The sequence below is a fragment of the Coregonus lavaretus genome (assembly GCF_964263955.1).
Source record: "Coregonus lavaretus genome assembly, chromosome: 10".
Lineage (NCBI taxonomy): Eukaryota > Metazoa > Chordata > Actinopteri > Salmoniformes > Salmonidae > Coregonus > Coregonus lavaretus.
Window position 1 is genome coordinate 32,913,788 of NC_139997.1, and position 21,876 is coordinate 32,935,663.

At 43.4% G+C, this 21,876-nt stretch overlaps 1 protein-coding gene across 1 annotated transcript in view; it reads left to right on the top strand.

Moving 5' to 3' along the window:
- Positions 1 to 13,816: 13,816 nt before the first annotated feature.
- Positions 13,817 to 21,876, top strand: part of LOC311135612 (UV radiation resistance-associated gene protein-like) — a 152,957-nt gene continuing 144,897 nt past the window's right edge. Inside the window, exon 1 of the mRNA XM_084169625.1 lies at positions 13,817 to 14,132. Within this exon, the coding sequence (XP_084025751.1) occupies positions 14,031 to 14,132 (102 nt within the window). The 5' untranslated portion in view covers positions 13,817 to 14,030. The remainder of the gene's footprint in view (positions 14,133 to 21,876) is intronic.

The window sequence follows — 21,876 nt, forward strand, 5'->3', positions numbered from 1 at the left end:
TGGGGTCCACACAAAACATCAATAGACAAGAACAGCTCAAGGACTGAACTACACACATTTTAAATAAGAACAATAGAACCAAAAACGGTCCTAAGGACAGTTTCATGCATGCATACATTAGTACAAATACACTGAACAAAAATATAAACGCAATATGCAACAATTTCAAAGATTTTACAGAGTTACAGTTCATAATAGCAAATCAGTCAATATAAATAAATTCATTAGGCACTAATCTATGGATTTCACATGACTGGAAATACAGATAATGTATCTGCTGGTCACAGGTACCTTAAAGGAAAGGTAGGGGCGTGGATCAGTAAACCAGTCAGTATCTGGTGTGATCACCATTTGCCTCATGCAGCACAACACATCTCCTTCACATAGAGTTGATCAGGCTGTTGATTGTGGCTTGTGGAATGTTGTCCCACTCCACAGGAGGTTGGTGGCACCTTAATTGGGGAGAACGGGCTCGTTCTAATGACTGGAGTGGAATAGTAACAAATACATCAAACATGGTTTCCAGGTGTTTGATGCCATTCCATTTGCTCCATTCCGGACATTATTATGAGCCGTTCTCCCCTCAGCCGCATCCTGTGTCCCACTCCTCTTCAATGGTTTTGCAACATTTCTGGATATTGGTGGGAACTGGCACAAGCTGAAATACATGTCGATCGAGAGCATCCCAAACATGCTCAATGGGTGACATGTCTGGTGAGTATGCAGGCCTTGGAAGAACTGGGACATTTTCAGCTTCCAGGAATTGTGTACAGATCCTTGCGACATGGGGCCATGCATTATCATGCTTAAACATGAGGTAATGGCGGCAGATGAATGGCACGACAATGGGCCTCAGGATCTTGTCATGGTACCTCTGTGCATTCAAATTGCCATTGATACGATGCAATTGTGTTCGTTGTCCGTAGCTTATGCCTGCCCATACCATAGCTCCACCGCCACCATGGGGCACTCTGTTCACAACATCAAATCAAATCAAATAAAGCTTTATTTATACAGCCCATATCAGACATGGAATGCAACGCAATGTGCTTTACAGGAAAAAAAACTATTAAAATAAAAGCTGAAATATTTACTACACAACAAACATAAGATAAAAAACAAAATAATTACACAAACTGTCTCCTGTAGCTCAGTTGGTAGAGCATGGCGCTTGCAACGCCAGGGTTGTGGGTTCGATTCCCACGGGGGGCCAGTATGAAACATGTATGCACTCACTAACTGTAAGTCACTCTGGATAAGAGCGTCTGCTAAATTACTTAAATGTAAAAAGCACCGCAAAGCTAAAACATGTGTTTTAAGATCTCTTTTAAATATGTCCACAGTTTCAGCCCCCCTCAGATTCCCTGGCAGGCTATTCCAGAGGCTGGGGGCATAATAACTAAAGGCTGCCTCTCCATGCCTTTTGGTCCTAGGCTTTGGGATAATTAAAAGGCCAGTGACAGAGAACCTGAGGGACCTACTGGGTACATAACTTAAAAGCAAGTCTGACATGTATTGGGCTTCACAATCGTGGATTGATTTAAAAACCAATAGAAGAATCTTAAAAGGTATTTTAAAACTCACAGGCAGCCAGTGCAGAGACCTTAAAACGGGTGTAATGTGTGCTCTTCGTCTGGTCTTGGTCAGTACCTGTGCTGCAGCATTCTGTATGTTTTGCAGTTGACCAATGGCTTTCTTGGGTAGACCAGACAGCATTACAGTAGTCAAGCCTGCTTGTAATAAAAGCATGGATGAGTCTCTCTGTACCAGCCTGAGAGAGAAACGGCCGCACCTTGGCAATGTTCCTTAGGTGGTAAAGAGCTATTTTGGTCACATTCCAAAATGTGTGATAAAGAAAAATTGTTCAGTATCTAAAATAACACCTAGGTTTTTTACCTGGTGTTTTACCTTTATTGTCCGTGAATTAAAATGTGTGGCTAGATTCTCTCTCTATGCTTTGGCGCCAACAATAAGTACCTCGGTCTTGTCTTGATTTAGCTGGAGGAAGTTGTGAGCCATCCAAGTATTTAAATCACTAATACAGTCTAATAATTTATCCGTGGAGCTAAAATCATCTGGTGACACAGAAATGTAAAGTTGTGTATCGTCTGCGTAGCAGTGAAAATCAATGCTGTGCTTTCTGATAACGCTGCCAAGGCACAACATATATAAACTGAACAGTACCGGACCCAAAATCGAACATTGTGGAACGCCACGTGATATGTATTTTCACCAAGGGTGACAAAAAAACTCTCACCCGGTTAAAAAGGTCCTAAACCAATGTAGAACTGGACCGGAGAGGCCAACCCACCTCTCCAGTCTGTCCAGAAGGACATCATGGTCAACAGTGTCGAATGCAGCACTTAAATCTAAGAGTACAAGGACAGAGAGCTGTTTGGCATCTGTGTTGGCTCTAAGATAATTTACCACTTTAACTAAGGCTGTCTCTGTGCTGTGGGTGGCACAAAAACCAGATTGGAATTTTTCAAAAATACAGTTGGCACTTAAAAAATAATTTTGCTGTTTGAACACCAATTTCTCCAGAATTTTGCTTAAGAATGGAAGGTTGCAGAATGACCGAAGATTGCTAAGAGCTGAATAATCTACATTACTTTTCTTCAGAATGGGTTTCACCATAGCAGTTTTTAGTGCAGTGGGGAAAGTGCCTGTGGATAGGGAATGATTAACAATAGCTTGCACTTCTTCAGATATGCAATTAAAAACTGTTTTGAAGAAGGTGGTGGGGATAGGATCGAGAAGGCAGGTAGAAGGCTTAAGTTGTGATATCACTTTCCTGAGCATGTCTGTGTCAACCAGGGAATATAATTCCATAGTGCCTTTGCATGGTAGGCTAGGGCACATATCATCAACCTTCTCATCAGGTCTTACTTGACTGATATGTTGGTTATCTTATCTCTGAAATATGCAGCAAACTCATCACATTTAGATGTGGAGGAAAATTCACATAGGTTTGCGGGGGTAGGATTTATCAGGCCATCAATGGTCGAGAAGAGCACTCTCGAATTATTCTGATTAATAGTGATCAAGTTAAAAAAATTAGCCTGTCTGGCTAAATGCCTTGTTATACAGTGCCTTCAGAAAATATTCAGACCCCTTCACTTTTTCCAAAAATTTTTAGGTTACAGCTTTATTCTATTTTATTTTATTTTTATGTCCTCATCAATCTACACACAATACCCCATAATGACAAAGCAAAAAACTGAAATATCACATTAACATAAGTATTCAGACCCTTTACTCAGTACTTTGTTGAAGCACCTTTGGCAGCGATTGCAGCCTCAAATCTTCTTGGGTATGACGCTACAAGCTTGGCACACCTGTATTTGGGGAGTTTCTCCCATTCTTCTCTGCAGATCCTCTCAAGCTCTGTCAGGTTGGATGGGGAGCGTTGCTGCACAGCCATTTTCAGGTCTCTCCAGAGGTGTTCGATCGGGTTCAAGTCCGGGCTCTGGCTGGGTCACTCAAGGACATTCAGAGACTTGTCCCGAAGCCACTCTTGCATTGTCTTGGCTGTGTGCTTAGGGTCGTTGTCAAATAAAATCAAATCAAATCAAATCAAATCAAATTTTATTGGTCACATGCGCCGAATACAACAGGTGCAGACATTACAGTGAAATGCTTACTTACAGCCCTTAACCAACAGTGCATTTATTTTAAACAAAAAAAGTAAGAATAAAACAACAACAACAACAAAAAAGTGTTGAGAAAAAAAAGAGCAGAAGTAAAATAAAGTGACAGTAGGGAGGCTATATATACAGGGGGGTACCGTTGCAGAGTCAATGTGCGGGGGCACCGGCTAGTTGAGGTAGTTGAGGTAATATGTACATGTGGGTAGAGTTAAAGTGACTATGCATAAATACTTAACAGAGTAGCAGCAGCGTAAAAAGGATGGGGTGGGGGGGCAGTGCAAATAGTCCGGGTAGCCATGATTAGCTGTTCAGGAGTCTTATGGCTTGGGGGTAGAAGCTGTTGAGAAGTCTTTTGGACCTAGACTTGGCACTCCGGTACCGCTTGCCGTGCGGTAGCAGAGAGAACAGTCTATGACTAGGGTGGCTGGAGTCTTTGACAATTTTGAGGGCCTTCCTCTGACACCGCCTGGTATAGAGGTCCTGGATGGCAGGAAGCTTTAACCCAGTGATGTACTGGGACGTACGCACTACCCTCTGTAGTGCCTTGCGGTCGGAGGCCAAGCAGTTGCCATACCAGGCGGTGATGCAACCAGTCAGGATGCTCTCGATGGTGCAGCTGTAGAATTTTTTGAGGATCTGAGGACCCATGCCAAATCTTTTTAGTCTCCTGAGGGGGAATAGGCTTTGTCGTGCCCTCTTCACGACTGTCTTGGTGTGTTTGGACCATGATAGTTCGTTGGTGATGTGGACACCAAGGAACTTGAAGCTCTCAACCTGTTCCACTACAGCCCCGTCGATGAGAATGGGGGCGTGCTCAGTCCTATTTTTTTTCCTGTAGTCCACAATCATCTCCTTTGTCTTGGTCACGTTGAGGGAGAGGTTGTTGTCCTGGCACCACACAGCCAAATCTCTGACCTCCTCCCTATAGGCTGTCTCATCGTTGTCGGTGATCAGGCCTACCACTGTTGTGTCGTCGGCAAACTTAATGATGGTGTTGGAGTCGTGCCTGGCCATGCAGTCATGGGTGAACAGAGAGTACAGGAGGGGACTGAGCACGCACCCCTGAGGGGCCCCCGTGTTGAGGATCAGTGTGGCAGATGTGTTGTTACCTACCCTTACCACCTGGGGGCGGCCCGTCAGGAAGTCCAGGATCCAGTTGCAGAGGGAGGTGTTTAGTCCCAGGATCCTTAGCTTAGTGATGAGCTTAGAGGGCACTATGGTGTTGAATGCTGAGCTGTAGTCAATGAATAGCATTCTCACGTAGGTGTTCCTCTTGTCCAGGTGGGAAAGGGCAGTGTGGAGTGCGATAGAGATTGCATCATCTGTGGATCTGTTGGGGCGGTATGCAAATTGGAGTGGGTCTAGGGTTTCTGGGATAATGCTGTTGATGTGAGCCATGACCAGTCTTTCAAAGCACTTCATGGCTACAGACGTCAGTGCTACGGGTCGGTAGTCATTTAGGCAGGTTATCTTAGAGTCCTTGGGCACGGGGACTATGGTGGTCTGCTTGAAACATGTTGGTATTACAGACTCAGTCAGGGACATGTTGAAAATGTCAGTGAAGACACTTGCCAGTTGGTCAGCACATGCTCGGAGTACACGTCCTGGTAATCCGTCTGGCCCTGCGGCCTTGTGAATGTTGACCTGCTTAAAAGTCTTACTCACATCGGCTACGGAGAGCGTGATCACATAGTCATCCGGAACAGCTGGTGCTCTCATGCATGCTTCAGTGTTGCTTGCCTCGAAGCGAGCATAGAAGTGGTTTAGCTCGTCTGGTAGGCTTGTGTCACTGGGCAGCTCGCGGCTGTGCTTCCCTTTGTAGTCTGTAATAGTTTTCAAGCCCTGCCACATCCGACGAGCGTCAGAGCCAGTGTAGTATGATTCAATCTTAGACCTGTATTGACTCTTTGCCTGTTTGATGGTTCGTCGGAGGTCATAGCGGGATTTCTTATAAGCGTCCGGGTTAGAGTCCCGTTCCTTGAAAGCGGCAGCTCTACCCTTTAGCTCAGTGCGGATGTTTCCTGTAATCCATGGCTTCTGGTTGGGGTATGTACGTACGGTCACTGTGGGGACGACATCATCGATGCACTTATTGATGAAGCCAGTGACTGATGTGGTGTACTCCTCAATGCTGTCTGAAGAATCCCGGAACATGTTCCAGTCTGTGCTAGCAAAACAGTCCTGTAGCTTAGCATCTGCGTCATCGGACCACTTTTTTATTAACCGAGTCACTGGTGCTTCCTGCTTTAGTTTTTGCTTATAAGCAGGAATCAGGAGGATAGAGTTATGGTCAGATTTGCCAAATGGAGGGCGAGGGAGAGCTTTGTATGCGTCTCTGTGTGTGGAGTAAAGGTGGTCTAGAGTTTTTTTCCCTCTGGTTGCACATTTAACATGCTGGTAGAAATTAGGTAGAACGGATTTAAGTTTCCCTGCATTAAAGTCCCCGGCCACTAGGAGCGCTGCATCTGGATGAGCGTTTTCCTGTTGATTAATGGCCTTGTACAACTCATTCAGTGCAATCTTAATGCCAGCATTGGTTTGTGGTGGTAAATAGACAGCTATGAAAAATATAGATGAAAACTCTCTTGGTAAATAGTGTGGTCTACAGCTTATCATAAGATACTCTACCTCAGGCGAGCAAAACCTCGAGACTTCCTTAGTATTTGATTTTGTGCACCAGCTTTGATTTTGTGTCCTGTTGGAAGGTGAACCTTCGTCCCCAGTCTGAGGTCCTGAGTGCTCTGGAATAGGTTTTCATCAAGGCTCTCTCTGTACTTTGCTCCGTTCATCTTTGGCTCGATCCTGACTAGTCTCCCAGTCCCTGCCGCTGAAAAACATCCCCACAGCATGATGCTGTCACCATCATGCTTGACCGTAGGGATGGTGCCAGGTTTCCTCCAGACGTGACACTTGGCATTCAGGCCAAAGAGTTCAATCTTGGTTTTAATAAATGTGCAAACACTTCTAAAAACCTGTTTTCACTTTTTAATTATGGGGCATTGTGTGTAGATTGCTTAGGATTGTTTATTTATTTATTCATTTTAGAATAAGGCTGTGGAAAAAGTCAAGGGGTCTGAATACTTTCCGAAAGCACTGTGTATCACTATGTAGTCCCGTGTAGCTCAGTTGGTAGAGCATGGCGCTTGCAACGCCAGGGTTGTGGGTTCGTTTCCCACGGTATGCACTCACTAACTGTAAGTCGCTCTGGATAAGAGCGTCTGCTAAATGACTAAAATGGAAAATTTAATATACCAAGTTGCTCTCTCATAATGGACCTGCAACTTTAGCTTTCTCCACTTCCGCTCTGCCTTTCTGCAGTTTCTCTTTAATTGATTAGTTTCCTCACTCATCCAAGGGGCTCTCCGTTTGGATGTGGCCTTTTTCAACTTTACTGGTGCTATGGCATCACTGGTTGCCCTTAATTTGCTATTAAAGTTATCAACTAAATCATCACAAGAGGAAGGCAGAATAGATGGTGGAGTATTGTTCATATACTCAAAATATGTAGCAACTTCAGAGGTAAGATAGAGTTTCTTAATAATGCATTCAGTATTACCCTTTGCTATGGGCAACAAGGTAGTAAAAAATACACAGTGGTGATCAGATAAAGAAACATCAACAATAAAGGATATGTCAATAGAAAGCCCCTTGGTATTAACCAGGTCCAGAGTATGGCCGTGGTTATGGGTGGGCCCAGTAACATGTTGGGTAAAGTCCATAGAGCTCAAAATATTAATACATTCAATGGCCTTGGAGTCAATCTCTTTGTCAACATGAATATTAAAATCGGCCAGCACAATTATTTTATCATAGTTCTCAAGGACAATAGACAATAGTTCAGATATATCATTTCAGTAAGAGTGGCACTATAGTCTGATGACAGCCATGTTTCAGTGAAAAACATGCAATCAACTTTGTGCTCAGTAATGAGGTCATTCACGAGAAAGGTTTTACTTGTGATTGCTCTAACATTTAAAGCGCCATGTTCAATGAGTGTGGGCCACTCTGCCCCTGGGACATCTGCCTCGAGGTAACCATTGGAATAACAACCAAATGATTAACGTTACAACCACGTTTTCTGACAGTCTCCAGTCTATCAGAATGGTAGGCGATAACAGTTTGTATAAACTCTCTAGAAGGCGGAATTAAAGGAACATAAATTAGGTTGCTCACAAAAACCATAGAGCCATTTCTACAGGAGTTGATATGCTTTCTAAGTCCTCTGTTGCTTATTAAGACAGGGAGAACAGGAGCACTAACAGACCCTGTCCATCAGTCTCTAAAACAGTTTGCGATGTTGCTGGAAATAATCATGGAACCCCTGCGGTTAGGGTAAATCCAGTCTCTTTTAAAAAGTGCTGGTTGCTCCAACAGCAAATCAGAGTTGTCACAAAAAGAGACATTCCTGTCGTTGCAAAGTTTTTTCAGGTACTCGTTCAGGACAAAGAGGCGGCTGAAACATTCCGAACCCCAGTGTTGTGTTCGAGACCACCTAAAGCGAGACCGATTCAAGACCAAGACCGGAGTGAATTGAATCCGAGTCAAGACCGAGACCGGGAGGGGGACGTGGGGTTAGAGACCGAGTCAAGACTGAGACCAGAATACGAGTCCAATTCAAGTCCATGATTGTAAATTTGTCAAATCGTCACCATAATAAGAGTTCAAAATGTCCAGTATTTCTGTGTTCATATTTCAGAAGAACATATGGAGTCAAATGGACATTCAGAATGGTGAAAAGATGCATGCTGAAGGCAAATAGAGCCACTCTACAAGTTATTACTAACCCAAACACAGTAGGGAACAATGAGGGCCTTCTACGCTTTCAGAGAAAGTCTAAGGATTTATAAAATAATACAAATAATATTAATAATAATATTATTTTCAATGATGTTCTGATTTAATCTCTTCCGTGTTTCTTAGAAAGGAAAGGGTTAACGCTGAAAATAAAAAAAATATCCAATCAGGATTTTTCTTTGGTGGTCTCTGGGGAGATAAATCTAGCTAGCAAAGTCAGCCATTGGCTAGGCCTTCACTGAATTACAATGTAATGGTAGGCCTGCTGGGTGTCCTTAAAATGCTGCTTTCTGCTGTTAATTCTTTTTTGTGTCAATATGGCTCTGTTTTTTTTTTTAAGTAAATACTTTGCCTACATTTTGAAATACATGCAGATATACAGTAAATAAATGTTGTAGTTGTGCCCTATGTTTACTGTCCATCTTCTTCAGATATCAGCAAGTCTAAGTATGACGTACCAGTACAGCCGAACTTGAAGATATTCCCAACCACACTGATGGGGGACAGAAGACGAAGCTTCAGACCAAACTGGTACACTACTCATCCATGGCTTGAGTATTCTGTAATGACGGACTCTACATGTTGCTATGCATGTAGACATTTTAGCACACCAAATGCCCCAGACACCGTTTTTGTTTCAACACCTGGTTTTACAAACTGGAAAAAGGCAACTATGAGAAATGCAGGGTTTTCACTACATGCAAAGTCTGAACGACACAAGTGTGCAATGATCGCATGGAGGGATTATCAAAGAGCTGTTAGAACTGACGCAACACTAACAGATCTCCTTGACAAAGATATATAATAAATGTCATATGATTTTAAAGTAAAATAAAGTTTATAATCTTTGAATATCATGTGTTGCCAGTTTTTTTATGTGTGCCCCCCTGATTAAACACTGGCCCCTCCTTGGCCCCCCTAGTAAAATGTGTCTAGAACCGCCACTGGCCTTCAGACACATCTGCCATTCAACTGTATTAGGGCAAAATGTTGGAGTGACAGAGGAATCAACCAATCATATTGACTTGTAATGGGTGGGACCGTTTTTACAAAAACGTATGGAAACTTCTGCCTTCTCAAAGGCCAACAGGCCACTGTGCAATAGCGAGCAGTAGTTTTCCCACAGTCTAGCTAGCTAGCTTTTGTTGTAGGCTAGTTTGCAGCAGCTGCAGCAGGTGTTATCGAAGAGGATGTTGTTGCTAATTTGTTAGCTTGTACCTTTTTAAAAATAGGTTAAGTTTCAAATGATCATCATCTGGTGAGTGGAACTGTGTTTTTTATTGCAGCGTGCATGCTGTTGTTAGCCATCTCTTTTAAAATAACTTTTGTGTGCGTGTGAAACATTGTTGAATTTAAACTTTAGATCACAGATTACTTTGTGTGTGTAACAGTTGTTAAGGTACTTTGTGAATTTCACCAGGTTCATATATTAATATAACATGTTGATTTGTTATTATGCATGCCTGCATCTTGGGAATAGGGGAGTGTATACTTACGTTTTGCCCTGCGTGCTCGTGCTCAAATAATTTTGATGCACTTCAAAAAAGTTAGATTCCTTTAAGCACAAAGTCATACACACAGTGTTTTGTTCATTAATAATGTTGTATATTTAGAGTTTACTCATAAGTGGATGGTATTGTTAAGATGCAATTGTAATTGTACTTTTTAGGATAATATTAACATTCAAATTTAAGTGCTGTTATTGTGAAGTGGAAACGTCTAGGAGCAACAACGGCTCAGCCATGAAGTGGTAGGCCACACAAGCTCACAGAACGGGACCACCAAACGGGACCACCGAGTGCTGTAGCGCGTAAAAATTGTCTGTCCTCGGTTGCAACACTCACTAAACTGCCTCTGGAAGCAACGTCAGCACAATAAGTATTCGTCGAGAGCTTCATGAAATGGGTTTCCATGGCCGAGCAGCCGCACACAAGCCTAAGATCACCATGCGCAATGCCAAGAGTCGGCTGGAGTGGTGTAAAGCTCGCCGCCATTGGACTCTGGAGAAATGCGTTCTCTGGAGTGATGAATCACACTTCACCATCTGGCAGTCCGACGGACAAATATGGGTTTGGCGATGCCAGGATTACGCTATCTGCCCCAATGCATAGTGCCAACTGTAAAGGTTGGTGGAGGAGGAATAATGTTCTGGGGCTGTTTTTCATGGTTCGGGCTAGGCCCCTTAGTTCTAGTGAAGGGAAATCTTAACGATAAAGCATACAATGACATTCTAGACGATTCTGTGCTTCCAACTTTGTGGCAACAGTGTGGGGAAGGCACTTTTCTGTTTCAGTATGACAATGCCCCCGTGCACAAAGCGAAGTCCATACAGAAATGGTTTGTCGAGATCGGTGTGGAAGAACTTGACTGGCCTGCACAGAGCCCTGACCTCAACCCCATCGAACATCTTTGGGATGAATTGGAACACTGACTGCGAGCCAGGCCTAATCGCCCAACATCAGTGCTCAACCTCACTAATGCTCTTATGGCTGAATGGAAGCAAGTCCCCGCAGCAATGTTCCAACATCTAGTGGAAAGCATTCCAAGAAAAGGTGAGGCTGTTAAAGCAGCAAAGGGGGGACCAACTCCATATTAATGCCCATGATTTTGGAATGAGATGTTCGACGAGCAGGTGTCCACATACTTTTGGTCATGTAGTGTATTTCAATGGATATACCAGTGGATATTTAAGCAATAAGGCCCGAGGGGGTGTGGTATATGGCCAATATACCACGGCTAAGGGCTGTTCTTATGCACAACGCAACGCGGAGTGCTAGGACACAGCCCTTAGCCGTGGTATATTGGCCATATCACAAACCCCCAAGGTGCCTTATTGCTATTATAAACTGGTTACCAATGTAATTAGAGCAGTAAAAATAAAAGTGTTGTCATACCCGTGGTATACGGTCTGATATACCACAGCTTTCAGCCAATCAGCATTCAGGGCTCGAACCACCCAGTTTATAAACCTGTGTATAGCCTCCACTACACCACTGGCCCTTCGTGTTTACAAAAAGTGCACTCTCCGACCTACCTGAGTGCGCTGGTATTAGGGTTGCTGTCCTTTCAGTATCACGAGCATGTCACACACTGAAGACCCAATAGGCTCGACACTGCACAAACATGTCTATAATAAATATAAAGACTGTTACAATTTCCCCCTGTCTCCCCTTACTAACAGCGAGCAAGCAACTTTCCAGCAAATTTCCCCTCTCTTCCCTACCAGCGAGTCAAGGAAATTCGGACAAAGTTTGAGGATATTATTTTATGAAAGTAAAGGATAGTTGTAATGTTACGAGTAAAGTAGGAATCCCAGGTTTCAATAGGCGATAATATAGGCTATTAATGTTTCAAGCAAGGAGTGTATATATTTGGCCTGGCGAAGCATTTATGCGCTGACTTAATGGAATCTGATAATTATGAGTTTTTTACTCTGCTGGTCTCAGCTGGTCTCTGGAAGAAATTACGAGTCCTCTCTGGCCAAGACCGAGTCAAGGCCGAGTAAAAATGTATCCGACACCGAGACAAGACCAAGACACTCAATATGTGGTCTCGAGACCGGTCTCGAGTACTACAACACTGCCAAACCCCTTCAATAGCACGGGAGGGGGCCAAAGATAATTATTATCTTCCCTGTGCTAGCGAGGGTGTTTAAAAAATGTTTGTAGTCCTCCCTCAGTTCCTCAGATCGCCTAAAACGAAGGTTGTTAAAACCTATGTGAGTGACGATGGTGTCAATATTTGAGTTGTTGGCCAGAACCGTGGGCAGGAGGGAGTTGATGTCATCGACACATGATCCTGGGTGACAGTGGACCAGGCCAAATTCCCTCACCATCGAGCTGCCAACAATGATGGTGGTCGTGATGGAATCCGATGGGGAAGCGACCTGCTGAACTTCAGTGGCCGTGGGGGAGGGTGCCACTACACTCCCTCAAAACTTGAGACATCTGTGGGATTGTGTTGTGGGACAAAACTGAACATGTTAGTGGCCTTTTATTGTCCCCAGCACAAGGTGCACCTGTGTAATGATCATGCTGTTTAATCAGATTCTTGATATGCCACACCTGTCAGGTGGATGGATTATCTTGGCAAAGGAAAAATGCTCACTAACAGGGATGTAAACAATATTGTGCGCAACATTTGAGAGAAATAAGCTTTTTGTATGGAATTTCTGGGATCTTTTATTTTGTCTCATGAAACATGAGAGCAACACACTTTACATGTTGTGTTTATATTTTTGTTCATTTGATGTATGGACACATAGGCCAATAATGTATTGATTTGGCTTGATTGATGTGAAAATAACTTTGTGAATTTTTTTTGTTGTAAATATGTTTGGCCTTGACCCATGTAATATGATTGTGTTCTTAACTTCAGTTGACAAAGTTGATAAAACTTAGTATGGAAAAAAAAAATGTATGCACTCACTAACTGTAAGTCGCTCTGGATAAGAGCGTCTGCTAAATGACTAAAATGTAAATGTAAATGTCAATGTAATAAAATAAATGTTCTATCACCATTCAGTTAATTAGCTAATTAGGCAATCTGATGACTAGGACACACAAAAAACAGTCCTCACCAATGACTCCCTACTACTGTACTTGAGTGCACTGTCACCAGCAGGTCACGCGACACATACATAAACACCCACTTCCTCATATTTGGAGTTCGAGAGGTCTCTTTCCACAAGATAGCACAGCCACAAAGTCAAAATTGGCTACATCGTAAAAATTAATGAAAACATAAAATAGCTTTTTGGTCTTAATTCAAGGTTAGGGTTAGTCACACGGTTAGCAGTGTGGTTAAGGTTAGAGTTAAGGTTTTAAATGACATTTTAAGAATAGGCGCAGTTTATGACTGTGTGGCTGTGGTAACTAGTAACTACCCGAGTGGTTCATGAACGTTCTCTTTCTACGTGATTGACATAATATCGGACAAATAGTCATGCATGAATCCAATGTAGAGTAACACCTTCATTTGACAGACACAGAGTGGACCAATTAGTGATCTACCGGGGCGCCCCGCTGACTAACTAATGTAACAGCTGAGCGGGGTTTCCACAGGCATGGCTAGAAGGGATCCAGCTTTTCTCACATTAACGTCAATTTAATTTTGGTGCATTTTAGCTAACCCTACCATTTTCCTAACCTTAACCTAATTATCCTAACATGCTACGTTAATACTCATAACCTGCTGCGAAGATAAATTGTAGGAATAGGCGGGGTTTATGACTTTGGGGCTGTGCTAACTAGTGACGACCACTGAGCGGAGTCCCCACATTAGTTGTTCAGGGCAAACGGAAGTTAGGTTGAAAATATTGTAGCCCTGAAAACCGGAAACATCCGCTTGCATCAACCCCGCGGAGAGTGCTCTCTGACAGACGGATGATAGCTTCCTGATCAAGTCCTACTTTGTTTATGTCGCGTACCTAGCTAGCAGGCTTGCTAACTGACAGCTACAAAAGTGCTTTGTTTTCTTATTAAGCGGATTACTGCACTGATGCATACATTTCTGGCGTAGAAGGTGAATCTAGATTTACATTATCCGGGGTTGTTCGGTACGAACGCCCCTGGTGCCGTTAGGAGAATGAACTCCATCACCGGTCGGGATCACCCTGTACCCGCCTCTTCTGTCAACTCTGGAGCTTCATCTTCTCGAGGCTTGCACGTTGAACTCACATCTCAGCAGGTAAGGACAATGACCCTCAGCTCGGTGGAATTTTGACTATGTGTAGTTATGATTCTGTAATGTTGCTGTGTGTCACATGTCAAAACTGTAAAATGAAAACAGCAGGCCTGCTAAATTGACCATTTACAGCTCTCTTGGGTAGCGTGCGGTTCATGGCAGAAATCAGCTAAAGAGGGGTTGGAAGTCGGTGTAAATCAGTCACGCCTCGCAACACGTCAAACCAATCAAATGCCTTGTTATGGCGGAGCGCCAAATGTGCAGATTAGTGTAGTAGGAGAAACAGTGCATGAGGACACTTAAAAAAATAATTAAAAAATCACCTGGTGACAAATTCTTTTAACGGTTTTCAGCACGCTGGTTTTCACAGCATTTCTCAGTTATTTCGAGATGAGTTAAAGCTGCAGTGAGAGGGAAGAAATGGTCTACAATGCTGGCCATATCAATAGTTTTTAATTTTTACGTTTCTGTAGTGATTGGCTGTAATGGCTAGCATGAGGGACAAGAAGTAGCTAGCCACAATGACGTTCCTTTTTATTTTGAAAAGTCAACTAGCCTTGTAAACTACCTAGGTATAACTAACTAACTAGTTACTAGCTAGTAAAACTTCTCACGATTATGAAGCAAACATTTTTTTAAATAAAAACGGCATATGATTGACCTAAAAGGTTAGCAGTGTTAGCCCAGTCGCTAACTTAGTCAGAGTCAGTGATACATAAAGCAACCATGTACTGTCTATGGTAAGAACTGCAGTAATTTGCAAGCAACATTGCTGAAATGAATTAAATACAATTATCCTCATAATATGTTAACTAATACTCATCTGCTGTAGCCTAATTGTCATCTCCTTATTTTCATACTGTACCTAAATTACAAGGGTTGGATTTGCACTAAACAATTTTATGTCAGCACTTAAAAAGCATGTACAAAATATGGTATATGGTTTGCCTCCTCTACAGTGCATTCAGAAAGTATTCAGACCCCTTGACTTTTCCCACATTTTGTTACATTACAGCCTTATTCTAAAATTGATTAAATTGTTTTTTTCACCTCAATCTACACACAATACCCCATAATGACAAAGCAAATGCAGGTTTTTAGAAACAAGTCTTCTTTGGTATGACGCTACAAGCTTGGCACACCTGTATTTGGGGAGTTTCTCCCATTCTTCTCTGCAGATCCTCTTACGCTTTGTCAGGTTGGATGGGGAGCGGCGCTGCACAGCTATTTTCAGGTCTCTGCAGAGATGTTCGATCGGCTTCAAGTCCGGGCTCTGGCTGGGCCACTCAAAGACATTCAGAGACTTGTCCCGAAGCCACTCCTGCATTGTCTTGGCTGTGTGCTTAGGGTCGTTATACTGTTGGAAGGTGAATCTGTACTTTGCTCCGTTCATCTTTCCCTCCATCCTGACTAGTCTCCCAGTCTATGCCGCTGAAAAATATGGTGCCAGGTTTCTTCCAGACGTGATGCTTGGCATTCAGGCCAAAGAGTTCAATCTTGGTTTCATCAGACCAGAGAATCTTGTTTCTCATGGTCTGAGAGTCCTTAAGGTGCCTTTTGGCAAACTCCAAGCGGGCTGTCATGTGCCTTTCACTGAGGAGTGGCTTCCGTCTGGCAACTCTACCATAAAGGCCTGAATGGTGGAGTGCTGCAGAGATGGTTGTCCTTCTGGAAGGTTCTCCCATCTCCACAGAGGAACTCTGGAGCTCTGTCAGAGTGACCATCGGGTTCTTGGTCACCTCCCTGACCAAGGCCCTTCACCTCAGATTGCTCAGTTTGGCCGGGTGGCCAGCTCTAGGAAGAGTCTTGGTGATTCCAAACTTCTTCCATTTAAGAATGATGGAGGCCACTGTGTTCTTGGGGACCTTCAATGCTGCAGAAATGTTTTGGTACCCTTCCCCAGATCTGTGCCTCGACACAATCTTGTCTCAGAACTCTACGGACAATTCCTTCAATTTCAATGTGTTTTAGGTTATCAGCTGGTTCTGGCACCGTGGCATCAGAGCTAGACCGAGGCTCCTGCGGTGCATGACTGGTTTCGGCGTGCGGAGGAGATGTGGAACGCTGCTCACGTCCTCCTCCAACGTGCCGTGCGTCGCCAGAAGGCCAACGCTGACGCCACCGCAGTGAGGCCTTGGTCTTTGTACCGGGTGATCGGGTCTGGCTCTCGACCCGGAATCTGCCCCTCCGCCTGCCCTGCCGTAAGCTGAGCCCGCAGTTTTTGGGGCCGTTCATAGTCCTGAGGAGAATAAACAAGGTTACTTATAGGTTATTACTCCCTGCAGATTACCGTATTAACCCCTCGTTCCATGCGTCTCTCCTTAGGCCGGTGGTGGCTGGTCCGCTCCAGGAGTCTGAGGTGCGGGAGGTCCCTCCGCCCCCTCTGGACATCGAGGGGGCCCCGGCGTACTCCGTCCGTTCCATCCTGGATTCGAGGCGTCGGGTGGGGGGCCTTTAGTACCTCGTGGATTAGGAGCGGTGCTGAGTGCCGGTGAGGCATATCCTCGATCCTTCGCTGTTGCGGGATTTCCACTGTCGCCTTCCGGCTCGCCTTGCTCCGCGTCCTCCTGGTCGTCCCCGAGGCCGGTGTCGGCGCGCTGCTGGTGCTGCGAGGCTGCCTCCTCTCCTTGTTCGGGCAGGCTTCGGCGTTCGTCGTCACCGGCCTTCTAGCCACTGCCGCTCCTCATCTCATCATTCCATTTGTTTTGTCTTGTTGATTACACACCTGGTTCATATCCCCTCATCAGTACCTGTATAAGTGTTCCCTCTGCCACCTTGTCTTTGTGTGATTGTTTATTGTGAGGATAGTGTAGCTCGGTGGAGCTCCTTGTATTTTGTATTCGCTGGGTTATTTTCCCCGTTTGCCTTGTTGGTTCCAGTGCGCCTGTTTTGCGCACTGGACTGTTTTGACGCTTTACTGCATACTCTGTATTCCGGAATAAATCTGTTATTCTGTGATTTACCCTCCTGCGCCTGACTCCTTCAAATCACCCATCACAACGGTGGGAACTACACATGCGGAGATCATCCGTTCACCCTCACCACGTCTCACAAAGACACGGCGGTTGGAACCAAAAATCTCAAATTTGGTCTAATGTCCATTGCTTGTGTTTCTTGGCCCAAGCAGGTCTCTTTTTCTTATTGGTGTCCATTAGTAGTGGTTTTTTTTGCAGCAATTCGACCATGGAGTCCTGATTCACACAGTCCCCTCTGAACAGTTAATGTTAAGATGTATCTGTGTCTTGAACTCTGAAGCATTTATTTGGGCTGCAATTTCTGAGGCTGGTAACGCTAATGAACTTATCCTCTGCAACAGAGGTAACTCTGGGTCTTCCATTCCTGTGGCGGTCCTCATGAGAGCCTGTTTCATCATAGCGCTTGATGTTTTTTGCGACTGCACTTGAAGAAACTTTCAAAGTTCTGGAAATGTTCCTTATTGACTGACCTTCATGTCTTAAAGTAACGATGGACTGTTGTTTCTCTTTGCTTATTTGAGCTGTTCTTTCCATAATATGGACTTGGTCTTTTACCAAATAGGGCTATCTTCTGTATATCCCCCCTACCTTGTCACAACACAACTGATTTGGCTCAAACGCATTAAGAAGGAAAGAAATTCGACAAATTAACTTTTAAGACGGCACACCTGTTAATTGAAATGCATTCCAGGTGACTACCTCATGAAGCTGGTTGAGAGAATGCCAAGAGTGTGCAAAGCTGTCAAGGCGAAGGGTGGCTTTTTGAAGAATCTGAAATAGAAAATATATTTTGATTTGTTTAACACTTTTTTGGTTACTACATGATTCCATATGTGTTCTTTAATAGTTTTGATGTCTTCACTATTATTCTACAATGTAGAAAATAGTAAAAATAAAGAAAAACCCTTGAATGAGTAGGTGTGTCCAAACTTTTGACTGGTAGTGTATATCAGTCGTAGTATATCAGACAATATACTTCTTTAGGCCTCCTGTTCTAGTTACGTTGGTAACCAGTTTATAATAGCAATAAGGCACCTCAGGCGTTTGTGGTATATGGCCAATATACCACCGCTAATGGCTGTATCCAGGCACAGTGTCGTGCATAAGAACAGCCCTTAGCCAAGGTATATTGGCCGTATATACCACCCCCTCTGGCCTTATTCCTTCATTATATCAACCAGCTGGACCCTAATAGGACAGAACTATATCAGACATGCGTAAGTACTCCTTCAGCTCTCTAAATGCACCTGCAATCCCTTGCTCTTGATATGAACACAGTGGTTATTTTGTGTACTGTCAGTAATCAAATCAAATGTATTCGTCACACACACAGTTTATAGCTGGTATAAAAGGTGCATCGAAATGCTTATGTGCTATCTCCCTCAACAATGCATTTCATTAATCAATAATAACAATGGAAAGTGTCAAGTCAAAAATAACAAGTAATAGAAGAGGTAGTATGCGTAGTAGTAATGGACTGTATTTACATAAAGTGGGTAGTGGAATCAATATATATTAGAATAGCAACATTGTGTGTGTGTGTGTGTGTGTGTGTGTGTGTATATATGTGAGTGCTTGTTTATGGGTGTTTGTGTAAGGGTTGAATGTGTGGGTAGTCAGTGCAAATCATTTCTAATTTGCATATAGTCTCTCTGGTACAAATAGTTTTTAAGGTGCATGTTTTCAAATCTGGAATCTTTGAAGGTGCCTTTACTGGCTGCTAAGATATACAGTACTGCCTGCTAATTATCATATCTAAAACACCTTAAAACATCATCCTACATTGCTATTTTAGGCAGAAACTGTCTTTATGAATGACTTGACAGGTCACAGCAACGGTCTGCCTGAACGCTGAGCAGTGTTGTTGGGACGTAGCTAGCTGTGCTGGGAAACACTCAGTGTCAAGGACTGATTAACTCAGAATATGGCTTATGAATCTCTTCTCACTGCAGGCTTGTTAAAGTTTCACAAGATTCAGGAGTGATTGCGGAAAGTAGGCCTTGTTAGAGAATTACTGTTAACCAGCCCTCTCACCTAATGAGCACCGACCGACACCGGGCGTCCATAGACGTTGACATTTGATGTCTGTCATAGACGTCTGTTTCATAAGTTTGGACAGTACAGCACAGTATAGATCAGTAGGGTAGAGTACAGTATAATTTACTGTATTGTTCTGTACTGAACTATACTCTGTTGTACTGTACTCCTACTGTACTGTACTATACTGTACTGTGATTTCCAAACTTGTGAAATATAGACGTCTATGATTGGTACAGATTTGGTCCGGATCAACCAAATTTGGTCGTTTGGGGGCTGAGCTCATTAGAATAATAGCCAGTGTGTAGAATAATACCCAAACATGCAAAGGAGGAGATCACATATTTCTATCTTTGTGTAGACCTACCTATTCAGGATAGGCCTACATCACCATGTAGAGAATGACATTCATAATTATGCATTTCTGTATATTACAGATCAGGGACCAATGATGTCATTCAGTTATCATTCTGTTACCGGGTGTAAATCCACTTCACTTACTGTAGTTCAAACGCAAGGTGTCATCATAGCTGACACCCCATTCTTTCTGCAGACATCTTTGAATCGCATTAACTGGAATAACTGGAGCAGATATTTAACAGATTTTTGGGAAAACGTGGTCACATAAAAATTGCATTACTATACTTTGCATCTGCACAGTTATTCCGGTTAATGCGTTTTTGTAAAATGTTCTGTGTAAATTCTTAAGTTAGTTATTGTGCATAGGTTGTATGCTTTGTTAAACTTAAAAATCTATGGTTTATGTTTGGCATACATTTTAAAGTGAAAAATGTGAGTGCGTAATTCTGTGAATGTGGAATTGCCCCTATTCTAACATATTTTTTCATCAAAATGTTATTTTTTTGCAGAAATGCCTTCTGGAACATGTGACCTTTCATTTGCCTTAATAACAATATTGTATGCTCTCTGTAAATACGAATAAAATTGTTAAGCCTAATTGGTTTAGCCATGGAAAAAGACAGCAACCTTCCCGCTAGCCAAGATTTGCTGAGTTAATGAGTGGACTGGACATGCCGAGAGATGAGTTTGGATTGGTCTGCCATGTAGCACGCTTCTGTCTATAATATGAGCTGGTCAGTATGTGTAGGTGATCCTTTCTAACGTGGCTTTTTTGAAAGATATCACGTAGGAGAACTGCATAAGTGTTGCTCTCCACTTTCTGGAGGACCGAGTTTTGAAATCAGTGGAATTAGAGTATGATAGCTAAGGAGATGGAGGAAATTCTGGCATTTGATTGCAAATATGCACACAGTCGAAAAGACAACACAGAAGGCTCCGGATTACATCTTCATACTAAGGGCAACCATGGCATCCGTGACAGAGAGGGAGAAGCGCCCATCCATATACAGTGAGGGAAAAAAGTATTTGATCCCCTGCTGATTTTGTATGTTTGCCCACTGACAAAGAAATTATCAGTCTATAATTTTAATGGTAGGTTTATTTGAACAGTGAGAGACAGAATAACAACAACAAAATTCTGAGAAACGCATGTCAAAAATGTTATAAATTGATTTGCATTTTAATGAGGGAAATAAGTATTTGACCCCCTCTCAATCAGAAAGGTTTCTGGCTCCCAGGTGTCTTTTATACAGGTAAAGAGCTGAGATTAGGAGCACACCTTAAAGGGAGTGCTCCTAATCTCAGCTTGTTACCTGTATAAAAGACACCTGTCCACAGAAGCAATCAATCAATCAGATTCAAAACTCTCCACCATGGCCAAGACCAAAGAGCTCTCCAAGGATGTCAGGGACAAGATTGTAGACCTACACAAGGCTGGAATGGGCTACAAACCATCGCCAAGAAGCTTGGTGAGAAGGTGACAACAGTTGGTGCGATTATTCGCAAATGGAAGAAACACAAAATAACTGTCAATCTCCCTCGGCCTGGGGCTCCATGCAAGATCTCACCTCGTGGAGTTGCAATGATCATGAGGAATCAGCCCAGAACTACACGGGAGGATATTGTCAATCATCTCAAGACAGCTGGGACCATAGTCACCAAGAAAACAATTGGTAACACACTACGCCGTGAAGGACTGAAATCCTGCAGCGCCCGCAAGGTCCCCCTGCTCAAGAAAGCACATATACAGGGCCGTCTGAAGTTTGCCAATGAACATCTGAATGATTCAGAGGAGAACTGGGTGAAAGTGTTGTGGTCAGATGAGACCAAAATCAAGCTCTTTGGCATCAACTGAACTCGCCGTGTTTGGAGGAGGAGGAATGCTGCCTATGACCCCAAGAACACTATCCCCACCGTCAAACATGGAGGTGGAAACATTATGCTTTGGGGGTGTTTTTCTGCTAAGGAGACAGGACAACTTCACCGCATCAAAGGGACGATGGACGGGGCCATGTACCGTCAAATCTTGGGTGAGAACCTCCTTCCCTCAGCCAGGGCATTGAAAATGGGTCGTGGATGGGTATTCCAGCATGACAATGACCCAAAACACACGGCCAAGGCAACAAAGGAGTGGCTCAAGAAAAAGCACATTAAGGTCCTGGAGTGGCCTAGTCAGTCTCCAGACCTTAATCCCATAGAAAATCTGTGGCGGGAGCTGAAGGTTTGAGTTGCTAAACGTCAGCCTCGAAACCTTAATGACTTGGAGAAGATCTGCAAAGAGGAGTGGGACAAAATCCCTCCTGAGATGTGTGCAAACCTGGTGGCCAACTACAAGAAACGTCTGACCTCTGTGATTGCCAACAAGGGTTTTGCCA